Here is a 12,499-nt window from a genome sequence, read left to right on the forward strand (position 1 = left end):
ATACGGCCCTTGATTTCATCTATGGTTCATAGATGCTACTCATGAATTTCAATTTTTGCAAAATTTTCAACTTCTCATGATATCATCTTGACTTGAAACTTGTGAGGTGTTACACATGGTATATCTACTAATCATATACCTCAAATTAAAATCTATTAGATTAAAAATATTTGATTTTTGATTCTAAATCAATTGAGAGAAAAATACTAATCACTACTTATTTATGTAATACATACAAGTGTTTTTGTATGCAATATGTTATATTTCATAACAATACATGGAGCTTATTCTCATAAGCAATTAATCAGACCACCATATCATATATTATTAATGAAAATCATAGAAAAATACTTGAGTATAGCATCATTGAAATAATAAAGATTAACACCTTAATAATATAAATTTAAACTTGCTACAGTGTTCACAAACATATATATAAGAGATAACCTAAGGTGATTCATTTATAATTTGAATTTTCAAACTTCACCCTCCCAAAGATTCACATCCTAGTGAGAATTAAGATCCATTTTCTAACCGATTCAAACGATGGTGTATATTAAAATTAGTTTCATTTTAACCAAGCTTCAAATATGAACACTTCATCTGTATTAAGCTGCTCAATTGACTCCCACCAACTTTTCTGTCTTGTTTCTGTCACTTTTTCATAAGATTTTTTTTTGAGCAATTACAATGTCTTCTATGGTATCAAATTCTTCAAGTTTTTTTTTTGAGTTGATTCACTTTGTTTCGAGCAATAACCATGTCCAGATTAGTACTTTGACTTAGCTACATATCAGGATTCTGAAAACGAGAAACAATTGCATCAATTGTAAGGTGAAAAAATGAGTGAGGCTTACCAGCAGGGGAAAATGTTATTATTTCAATGTCAACATTGCATTTTGTAACGAGATCGCTAGCTTTTTTGTACAAAGTCTCACGACGTTTTGAAAAGGTGGCAAACAAGGCATCCTTAATTTCTATTTTCCTCATTGATATCTTTTGATGCCCTTTAGTCTTTTATCTCCCCATGACTAAATTTATAAGGAGATTGATTTGCTGAATGATTAAATGTTTTTCTGCGACGGCATTGCTATTATTTGTATACATCAATTTTGTTTTTATCAAAATGACATATAATTAAATTTCTAGCCAATTATTATAAATAAAACATAATATTTTTATCCTAGAAAACTAGGAAGTTAATTAAATAATATGCCTTAAATATGTTTTGTATACCAACCACATTATTAAAATATAAATTTTAAGTCAAATATGTAAATATTTTAGTATACTCATGAAATTTATTAAGTTGAAGTTGGAAAATATAGATATTATTAAAAGAAAAATAAATTATAAACCAAAATCTTTTAATTTTTTGTATGATAAGCAAAATCAAAATCCTCATTCACATTAATAAAAATAAACCCAAAACTTCACTATAATAAGAAAATATCTTAATATTCTCACATAAATTAATAGAATTTATATAGACGAAAGAAATTACTGATTATAATTAGAAATAATATAAATGCAAATCAAAATAATTTAAAATTTAAAGTAAACTTAAATCATTCACATGCATTAATATCAAACAGACATTGACTTAAATAATATTCAAAATTTTATTTTTAATAGAAAAATATTTTAATAAAACACAACAATAAAAGAGGAAAGTATATTAATGAAATGTAACAATGAAAAAAAAGTACTAATGAAATATTAAATTGGTGTTAGAAATATAATTAGTATAAAAATAAACTACACATAAAGATCTTTTAAATTTTTCGATAATAAACAAAATCAAAATTCTCCTTTATATTAATAAAAATAAATCTAAAGCTTAAGAATACTAGGAAAATATCTTAATATTCTTACATAAGTTAATCAAGTCTAGATAGAAAATAAAAATAACTGATTATAATTAGAAATTATATAATTACAAATTAAATAATTTAAAATTTTATAGTAAAATTAAATCATTCACATGCATTAACATTAAATAAACATTGACTTGAATAAGATTAAATTTTTTAACTTTAATAGGAAAATATATTAATGAAATACAATAATATAAAAGGAAATAATATTAATGAAATGACAAATTGAAGTTAGCAAATAGTAGAAAAAAATACTATGTACCAATATCATTTAATTTTTGGGTATAAGAAGCAAAATCAAAAATTCCAATTTAAATTAAAAAAAATATATTAATGGCATACAACAATAAAAAAAATCTCTATGTATCAAATATTAATTATATATAAAAAAATGTTGGAACATGTTAAATGTGTTTGCCAAAAGATATGGGAATGCAATTAGAAGGGAACAATTAAAGATGAAATTATGATGTAAATTTTATGAATTGAATATTTATAGTTTTTAGTTGTTAACCATAGGCAAGCTACCATGGTTAATAATTTGTTAGAGTTAGTTGAAGTTGTTAGATGTTAGTTGTAGGTTGATAGTGACTTGTAACTAACTACTCAAACTCTATAAATACAACTCACTCACACCACATGAATGATGAGTGTGTGAATGTACAATGTGACTTAGAAAGCAATGTAATCTTCTCTCATTTTCTCCTCTTCTCTACAACTTCTCCTTTGCTTCTTCATCTGCTGCACTGCAGCTCCTCATCTTCTTCTTCCATCTTTCTTCTCGACTAATTCATCTTGATTCATATAGTCGTCCAACAAGACTCCATCAATGAAGTTATCATGGTATTAGAGCGTTTGGTAAGATCCTAAAACTGGAACAAGCAGTTAAGTGCTGAGAAGACGAGAAGTATAGGTGCTCATCTCTGAAAGGTGTTTAAGTTGCAGTCAAGTTTCAGCATTCTCAGTTTCGAAGCAAATTCAATGGTGAATCTAGGTGAAGCTGCAACTGAAACACTAGGTGCTGAGAACTTCAACTCAAACACAGCAGCATCTGAGCTGGTAATATCAAATATTGACCACAATCATCCTCTCTTCTTGCATCAAAATGATACTCCAGGTAGCTCATTAATTTCTCTTCAACTAGTTGGTTTAGAGAACTACGCGATTTGGAGTAGATCAATGAGAATTGGATTAATAGGCAAGAGTAAGCTTGGATTCATTGATGGTAGATATCCTAAGTCTAAGTTTGGACCTGAGTTTTATGATGCTTGAGAGAAGTGTAATGCTGTAATCCTCTCTTGGATTACGAATGCAGTTCGACCAGGATTGCTGGGGACTGTGGTGTATGGAGGAGATGCACACAAGGTTTGGTGTGATCTAAAGAAAAGATTCGACAAGATAAATGGAGCTCATGATCTAAGTCAGGAAACCATGTCAGTTTCAGATTATTATACAAAACTCAAAGGCTTGTGGAATGACTATGATTCAATTATGCCTTGTCCAGGTTGTTCATGTCCTGAGTCTAAGAAGTTTCAAGATCATTATGAGTATCAAAGGTTACTAGAGTTTTTAATGGGACTAAATGAGACCTACTCTGCAGTTAGAGGACAGATTTTGATGCAGTCTCCAACTCCAAATCTGAACAAAGCCTTTTTCCTTGTCATGGATCATAAAAGTCAAAGGAACATAGCACACACTAACTATGAATCATGCCTTCCTAAACTGATGGAAAGTACTGCATTGTTTAGCCAAAAAGGGAGTGGTCATAGTGTTGGTAATGGGAATTTTGGTCATCAACCTGGTGGAGGTGGTGGTAATCCAATTAGAAGTTAATATGAAGCTCAGTTCAATCCTCAGAAACCACAAAAGTCTGTTATCACCTGTGAGGTATGTGGTTACAGAGGTCACACTAAGGAGCAATGTTTCAAGGTCAAAGGATATCCAGTTGGCTGGAGATCCAAGAAGAAAACTGGTAGTTCTACACCTAGCTCTAGTTCCTTTGCTAACCAAGTTACAGTTGCTCAAAGTGCAGGCTTATCACACAATGAAGAACCTAGTGCAGCATACAAGTCACCTTCAGCTTTCTTCACAAAAGATCAATATCAGCAGATAATGCAGTTACTAACCAAAGGCAGTGACACTGGTGGAGATCATTCAGCCAAAATAGCCATAACAGGTAGAGTTTTATCAACACTAGTATCCAAATATGTGAATAAGGAGTGGATAGTTGACACAGGAGCCACTAACTATATGATATCTCAATTGTCATCACTAGATAAATGTACCTCAGTGTCTAAGCCTGAAAGAAGGCAGGTACTACTACTAACAGGAAATGTTGCATTAGTGTCTCATGTTGGAAACACAAAAGTCTTTGGAGATCAAGTTATTGATAATGTCCTCTTTGTTCCTGATTTCAAATACAACCTCTTATATGTGTCTCAACTAACTAAGGAGCTTCAATATATGACAACCTTCTTTCCTGATTTTTGTGTCTTTTAGGATCTCTATAGTGGACAGGTCAAGGGGATTAGTAGACAAGATGAAGGACTCTACATTCTCAAGGAAGGCTTCAACCATATTGATCCTACTCAGAGGTTATGCAGTACTTCTACTGCTCAAGCGTCTTCTACTAGTGCTGTATATGGTAGTAGTTGTTCTGATTCTAGTACATTATGGCATAGCAGGTTAGGACATGCTCCTATTGATGTAATAAGAAGGTCCTCTAGTCTTGCAGGAGTGGATATCTCTGACATCTCAACTTGTACAGTGTGTCCATTAGCAAAACAAACAAAAGTTCTTTTTCCTATAAGCAATCACACTTCAAAGGCACTCTTTGACTTGGTGCATTGTGATGTCTGGGGTCCATATAGAGTACCTACTCATAATGGAATGAAATACTTTGTTACTGTAGTACATGACTACTCTAGATTCACTTGGCTATTTCTTCTCACAGCTAAATCTGATACTATAGTTGTGATGAGACATTTTTTTGCTCAAGTTCATAATTTGTTCTCAACTTGTGTCAAAGTGCTTAGAACTGATAATAAGACTAAATTCATGAGCACAGCCTTTCAGTCCATGTTGTCAACTCTGGGATTATATCATCAAACCACATGTGTATACACTCCTCAGCAAAATGGTGTGGTAGAAAGGAAGCACAGAACTATCTTAAACATGACAAGAGCCTTGAGGTTCCAGGCATCAGTACCCTTGCAGTTTTGGGGAGAATGTGTTACCACAGCTGTCTATATCCTTAATAGACTTTCATCTAAACTTTTGTCTTATAAGTCTCTCTTTGAGCTACTGTATCAACATTCTCCATCCCTCTCTCATATCAAAACTTTTGGTTGCCTATGTTATGCTACTTGTCCAGCCATCACAGATAAGTTCTCTCCTAGAGCCATACCTGTTGTGCTTATGGGATACTCTTTGTCTCAAAAGGGTTACCTCTTATATGATCTGCATACTAAGTCCTTATTTGTGAACAAGCATGTTGTGTTTAAAGAAGACATGTTTCCTTTCAGAGACTTTCAAACCTCATCCAATCCCATATTTCCTATCTTAACTCAAGTACAACCTGATAATGATCATCCCCCTACTAGCTTGTCACCTGTTGTTACTCCTCAAGACCCTCAGCTACCACCTACTCCTGAAGACCATTCTCCACTTCCATCTCCAACAGCAGTTCCTACCAAAAAGTCCTCCAGATCAACCAAACTTCCTATCTGGCTTCAGGATTTTGTTACTCAATCCAAAAGTCACTCTTGTCTGTTTCCAGTATCTGACTTTGTTAGCTACAAACATGTCACGACCCAGCCCTGTAGGTCATGATGGGTGCCCGTACTGGACACACACGTGTACCCCTGCCAACTATACATAACCCGTCTCCTGTTTATACTCAAAATGCATCAACATGTAAGAAACATACAAGCCGACGAGGCTGTAGTAATGTATAGGGTTGTTCCATAACATACATATACGCGAGCCGATAAGGCCGCCACAACACAGGGAACGCTCCAAATCATACGTCATATCGGTACAGCTGCACATACACACATATATGACTCATATACAACCCATATACAGCTCATATACAACCCACGTACACTCACAACCCACATCTGTATCCACAGACCTCTAAGAGTAAGAAACAGTAACATAGGGCGGGACAGGGCCCCCGCCGTACCCGTGAGCAAAATAAGTATATATAATAAGGTTTAGTACCCAAAATCAGGCTCCAGCACGATGGAGCACTTCTGGACCGCTGAGTGGGACTCCTATGCTGGTGGATCCTCAAACTGTGTACCTGTACCTGCGGGCATGAACGCAGCCCCCCGAATAAAGGGGGTCAGTACGATATATGTACTGAGTATGTAAAACATAACATAGCTGGAACATATCTGAAACAGGGAAGCAGGGAGTAAAATATCATACAAGGAACCTGTACTTGAATCCTAGGAATCGTAATCATGCATGCTGAAATTACACAATATAGCCGGCCCTTTTAGGGAACCGGTGAAGCATACATGTAGGACCATCATAGGTTCGGCGCCATCACCACCCTATTCCATCCCATCATCATATATATACATACGTACCCGGCCCTCTAGTGAGGGACTCGGTGAACAATGCAGTGAGATTAAGCACGAATCTGTAGCCGGCCCGGGACTCGGAGAAAGATGTATTACAGTACACACGAGTTGAGTAGTGAGCAACTATATGCAGTTTAAATCATTATCGGGGACTCAACCGTATAAGAAAATTAAGTTATCGCCTGAGAACCTGAGTAGTACTGTAGTTATCTCGAGTGTCCTCTAAATGCCATTATGGGAAGTATCAGTTGTACTATCGGGGACCCTAGACACGTACTAAAGCAAGACCGAATCGCTTATGGGATCCGAAACACTTGTTATCATATAATCTTTAAGACTTGAGGCATGTACATTTGTTACCTTTTTAACATACAGAGGTTTCCAGGGAAACAGTTCAACTACCATAGGAGTTCGATATTCACAAGTACATAAGAAATGCTTAAGAATGGAATCACCCTGGAGCTTGTATCATATTTAACTTACGACTAAGACATGCCAAAAGGAAAGAAAGAATAAGCTTTACATACCTTTTACGAGTTACTCGTTATCTATCCCGTTCGCCTCGTATTCCGTGAACCTAGGTAATATGAAAGCAATGCGAGTATCAATATCCTTAGACCTTTCAACATCTTACATTACCTACGAGTGTTCATAAAACTCCTTTCCTCGTTCGCCTTCTAGACTAGTTCCTTAATTAGTTAGGGAGTTAACGAAAATCGGACAGCACCTCCCCTATAATGTGCCCTATTCGAATTTCCAACCGTGTCCCTAATACCTACAGACAACCAACAACATAACCAGCAGTTCATACACATATAAAACCTAGCAACATTATACAACACAACTCGAAACGACTCGCTCGAAATTACGGTACCAAAATAGGGTATCTAGTTTCTATTTCGCAAAACCTTTAATTGTATAAAGCGGGGGTTCATGTGGCTGCAAACAGCAGCTCCCCCACCCTTTTTAGAACATATTTAGGCCCTGCAATACACACCACACAACCAGCAGCCGCCTCCAAACGCACAACACCTCACTTCGACTATAATTTAACTACGATGACTTTAATTTAGATTATTTCTTTCGTTGAGCATTCCTACGATTTTTTTATACTTTCAGCAGTATAAAAGGTACATAATACACTCCATAACAACCCCGTAAAGTCCAAATTTAAAGGAGAAATCTTACCTTACCCGAAATTGGTCAAAACTAGCCAAAATTGCGCCTCGGAACTTCTCTAGCGCGATTTAAACGCCGTGGTTGCTTGCTATCCGTTGAACCTTGATCCCCTTGTTTAACTACACGGAGCTACCCTTATACCCCTTCTCTATCTCGCCGAAATTACCCCTCACGCCACCTTGAACTCTTATTAACGCAACTCTTAGATAGCCACTATCTGAGAAGCTATTTATGCTTAACGTAACTTAGATTGGACAAGTACATATCTTAGGGTCTTATTGAAGCAACAGGAAAATTTCTTGGAGAGAACTACTGATTCATCAATAATATATGTGATGAAAAAGATTTCCAATACTAAGGCTCACATATATATGTATAAAGGCTACTGGCGGTGGGTTTTACTATATTTAAAGTAGAATAAGAGACAAACTATCTACTAAGCCTACATTTATTCAACAACTATATTATGCTAGCTTGTTAATTATATATTACAACATAATCACATGGGTGCACGTGGAAAGTGAGAATATATCATCATATGCATGACAGAAGGATAACTTCTACATATACTACAAATGGACATTCTTTTTGGATAACTATTAATTAATATAATTAGAATCTCCCCACATAGATAGAATTCACATGTCTCTATTAAAATATTTAAAATTTATATATATAAAAAATAACTTATAAGTGCGGGGTGTAACATCCTTCCCCCCTTTAGAACATTCGTCCCCGAATGTTAAATAAAATTTCCCTGAAGACTTTATATAGTTCGTAGGGAGGTTTTTTTCTACTGTGATAACACACATTTTCATCCAAGTAATCAATATACAAGTTTCAGGAGTTGGGGTTACCTGTAGACGTCGGAAACAAGTACGGATACTTGTGTTTCATGTCCTCTTCCGCTTCCCAGGTCATTTCTTCATGATTCCTATTTCGCCACAACACCTTGATAGAAGCCATGTCCTTAGACCGCAGTTTTCTGATCTGCCGATCCAGGATGGCGATAGGTTTCTCTTCATAAGCTAACTCCTCTGTGACCTGGATCTCATCTAAGGGATGTACCCGGGATGGATCACCCACACACTTACGAAGCATTGACACATGGAAGACTGGATGTACCGCTTCCAGATCCGCTGGTAAGTCTAGCTCGTAGGCAACTTTGCCTATTCGGCGGATGATCAAGTAAGGACCAATATATCTCGGACTCAGCTTCCCTTTCCTGCCGAACCTCATTACCCCTTTCATGGGCGATACTTTCAAAAACACCCATTCACCCATTTGGAATTCCAAAGGTCGACGTCGATTGTCTGCATATGACTTCTGTCGACTCTGGGCAGCTCGTAATCTTTCCCGAATAAGCTTTACCTTATCTACCGCCTGTTGGACCATGTCTGGGCCTATTAGTTGTGTTTCGCCAACCTCAAACCAACCGATAGGTGACCTGCACTTCCTGCCGTATAAAGCCTCATACGGCGCCATCTGGATGCTGGAGTGATAGCTGTTATTGTAGGCAAACTCAATAAGTGGTACATGATGATCCCAGCTACCTTTGAAGTCAATTATGCAGGCCCGCAACATATCCTCTAGCATTTGAATAGTACGCTCAGCTTGCCCATCAGTTTGAGGATGAAATGCTGTACTAAGGCTTACCTGTGTCCCCAAGCCTTTCTGGAATGACTTCCAAAAATGGGCTGTGAACTGAGCTCCCCTGTCCAAAATAATAGATGTAGGAACTCCGTGAAGTCGTACTATTTCTTTGATGTACAATTTCGCATAGTCCTCAGCTGAGTAAGTAGTCCTAACTGGAAGGAAGTGGGCTGATTTTGTCAGCCTATCCACGATAACCCATATGGAATCCTGCTTTCGAAGAGTACGAGGCAAACCTGTAATGAAGTCCATGTTAATCGCTTCCCACTTCCAAGTTGGAATCTCCATCTCCTGTAGTAGCCCACCCGGTTTCTGATGTTCAACTTTAACTTGTTGGCAGTTTGGGCATTGGGCTATGAACTCTGCTATATCCCTTTTCATACCGTCCCACCAATACAGACATCTGAGGTCGTGATACATCTTGGTTGACCCCGGATGAATAGAATAGCGAGCATAATGTGCCTCTCCCAGTACTTGCTGTCGTAGCCCTGCAACTTTCGGTATGCAAACTCTGCCTTGATATCGTAGTACCCCACCAGCTATGATTTCAAATGGAGCCTTTCCCTTTTGGAGAGTTTCATCCCTATACTGTGTTAGAACAGGGTCCTGGTACTGACATAGTTTTACTTCTTCCATGATCGAGGATTCAGCAACTCCTCGAACAGAAACCCCGTCATCACCCGAATCAGCTAAGCGGACTCCCAGACTAGCGAGCTGGCAAATGTCACGGGTTATCTCTTTCTGTTCCGGTTGTACATCTGCCAAGCTACCCATTGATTTATGGTTGAGTGCGTCCGCCACCACATTTGCCTTCCCTGGGTGGTATAATATGTCGACGTCATAGTCCTTCAGCAATTCTAGCCACCTTCTCTGTCGTAAGTTCAATTCCTTCTGTTTGAAGATATACTGGAGGCTTTTGTGGTCTGTATAGATATCAACATGTACACCATATAAGTAGTGCCTCCATATTTTCAAGGCATGAATCACCGCTGCTAATTCCAAGTCATGAGTTGGATAATTCTTTTTGTGTTTTCTGAGCTGTCGGGAGGCATAAGCTATAACTTTACCCTGTTGCATCAATACACATCCAAGCCCAATACTGGAAGCATCACAATAAATAACAAGGCCATTTGGTCCTTCTGGAAGGGTTAGAACAGGAGCCGTAGTCAATTTTTCCTTTAACAACTGGAAGCTTCGTTCGCAAGCATCAGTCCACTGGAACTTAGCCGCCTTTTGAGTCAGCCTTGTTAAAGGCGCTGAAATGGAAGCAAACTTTTCCACGAACCTCCGGTAGTATCCTGCTAACCCCAAAAAGCTACGTACCTCCGTAGGGGTTGTAGGTCTTGGCCAGGCCTTCACGGCCTCAATCTTCTGCATATCTACGCAAATACCATCAGTTCCAATAATATGCCCCAGAAAAGCCACTGAAGTTAACCAAAATTCACATTTAGAAAACTTAGCGTATAATTTTTGGTGTTGGAGTATTCCCAGTACCACCCGCAAATTATCCGCGTGTTCCTTTTCTGATCGTGAATAGACCAAAATATCATCAATAAATACGATCACGAACAAATCTAGAAATGGCTTGAACACTCGGTTCATCAAGTCCATAAACACCGCTGGAGCATTTGTCAACCCAAAAGACATCACTTTGAACTCATAATGCCCGTATCGAGTTCTGAATGCGGTCTTTGGGATATCCGCTTCTCTTACCCGTACCTGATGGTAACCTGACCGCAGGTCTATCTTCGAAAAGCATTTAGCACCCTACAACTGGTCAAACAAATCATCAATCCTGGGGAGGGGATATCTATTCTTGATTGTTACCTTGTTCAGCTGCCTATAGTCAATGCACATTCGCAGCGATCCATCTTTCTTCTTAACAAATAATACCGGCGCTCCCCATGGGGATGTGCTGGGCCTAATGAAACCCTTCTCTAGCAAGTCCTTCAGCTGCTCCTTTAGCTCCTTTAACTCCGCGGGTGCCATTCTATATGGGGGAATAGAGATAGGCTGAGTATCTGGTGGCACGTCTACAGTGAACTCTATCTCTCGTTCGGGAGGAAGACCTGGAAGTTCATCTGGAAACACATCTAGATATTCATTAACCACGGGCACCGACTAAGGAGTTGGCACCTCTGCTTCCAGATCATGCACACGGACTAAATGATAAATACACCCCTTTCTGATCATTTTCCTTGCCTTAAGGTATGAAATAAACTTACCCTTCGGCGATGCTGTGTTCCCTACCCACTCAACAACTGGTCCACCTGGGAACTGGAACTGAACCACTTTGTTCCTACAATCTACATTGGCCTGACACGAAGCTAACCAGTCCATACCCATAATAACATCAAACTCTACCATATCTAATTCTATCAAATCAGCTAAGGTATGATGACTGTATACATTCACCGGGCAATTTCTATATACCTGCTTCACCATAATAGAGTCTCCTACTGGTGTAGCCACCTCAAATGATTTTATTAACTCAGGCTTAATTCTAATTCTATTAGCAACAAAAGGAGATATATATGATAAAGTAGAGCCGGGATCCATCAATGCATATACGTCCTGAGAGAATATTGATAATGTACCTGTGACCACATTTGGCGACGCTTCCTGATCCTGTCTACTGGCCAAAGCATACATACGGTTGGAAGGACCGCCAGAACTGGAAGCTCCACCACGGCCTCTACCACGGCCTGCTGGTATCTGCATTCCCCGCACCATCGGGCACATAGCCACAAAAGAAGAAGAACCCGCAACTGACCCAGTTGGCTGAGCCATACCGCCTGGAGTACTTTTAAGTGGACATTCCCTCGCAATATGGCCTTGACGGCCACAAGAAAAACAAGCACCTGTAGTCCAACGACATTCCCCAAAATGAGACCTATTACAATGGGGACATTGGGGTATCGGTGGTCTTGACTGTCGAGAACTCTGGTTCACCTATGTACCTGAAGCTCTAGAGCTTTGACCGGCCCCCGAATATCTGGTGCTGTCAACTCGTCCACCTGGAAACCATAGAGGTACACTCTGAGCCGGCTGGGAGGGATATCTACCAAACTGCTGGAACCGCCCATTGCGAAATTCCCCCGGATAACCAACTGACCTAGCCCTCTTAGGCTGACTTCTATCAAACCCTCTTTCAGGCTGACGCCTTCTATGTCGCTCTTCTACCCCTTGGGCGTATGC

The 12,499-nt window shown here is 38.6% G+C and overlaps 1 protein-coding gene and 1 pseudogene across 1 annotated transcript; one reads left to right on the forward strand and one right to left on the reverse strand.

Moving 5' to 3' along the window:
• Positions 1 to 516: 516 nt before the first annotated feature.
• Positions 517 to 1,029, reverse strand: LOC129900085 (agamous-like MADS-box protein AGL29; annotated as a pseudogene).
• A 1,829-nt stretch (positions 1,030 to 2,858) lies between these two features.
• On the forward strand, positions 2,859 to 5,708 carry LOC129900086 (uncharacterized). Its single transcript, XM_055975049.1, has 4 exons — positions 2,859 to 3,102; positions 3,193 to 3,690; positions 3,781 to 4,190; positions 4,377 to 5,708. Exons 1-4 carry the CDS (start codon positions 2,859 to 2,861, stop codon positions 5,706 to 5,708), a joined length of 2,484 nt encoding a protein of 827 aa, XP_055831024.1.
• The last annotated feature ends 6,791 nt before the right edge of the window (positions 5,709 to 12,499 follow it).

This window comes from Solanum dulcamara, chromosome 8 (genome assembly GCF_947179165.1).
Source record: "Solanum dulcamara chromosome 8, daSolDulc1.2, whole genome shotgun sequence".
In the NCBI taxonomy this organism is placed as follows: domain Eukaryota; kingdom Viridiplantae; phylum Streptophyta; class Magnoliopsida; order Solanales; family Solanaceae; genus Solanum; species Solanum dulcamara.

What these genes read in the sequence shown, in the direction of transcription:
- LOC129900086 (XM_055975049.1), top strand. Translation starts at nt 2,859, where the DNA reads ATGGTGAATCTAGGTGAAGCTGCAACTGAAACACTAGGTGCTGAGAAC. An exon ending in TAAGCTTGGATTCATTGATG is followed by an intron (nt 3,103 to 3,192) that starts GTAGATATCCTA and finishes TTACGAATGCAG; the next exon opens with TTCGACCAGGATTGCTGGGG. An exon ending in TCAACCTGGTGGAGGTGGTG is followed by an intron (nt 3,691 to 3,780) that starts GTAATCCAATTA and finishes GTGGTTACAGAG; the next exon opens with GTCACACTAAGGAGCAATGT.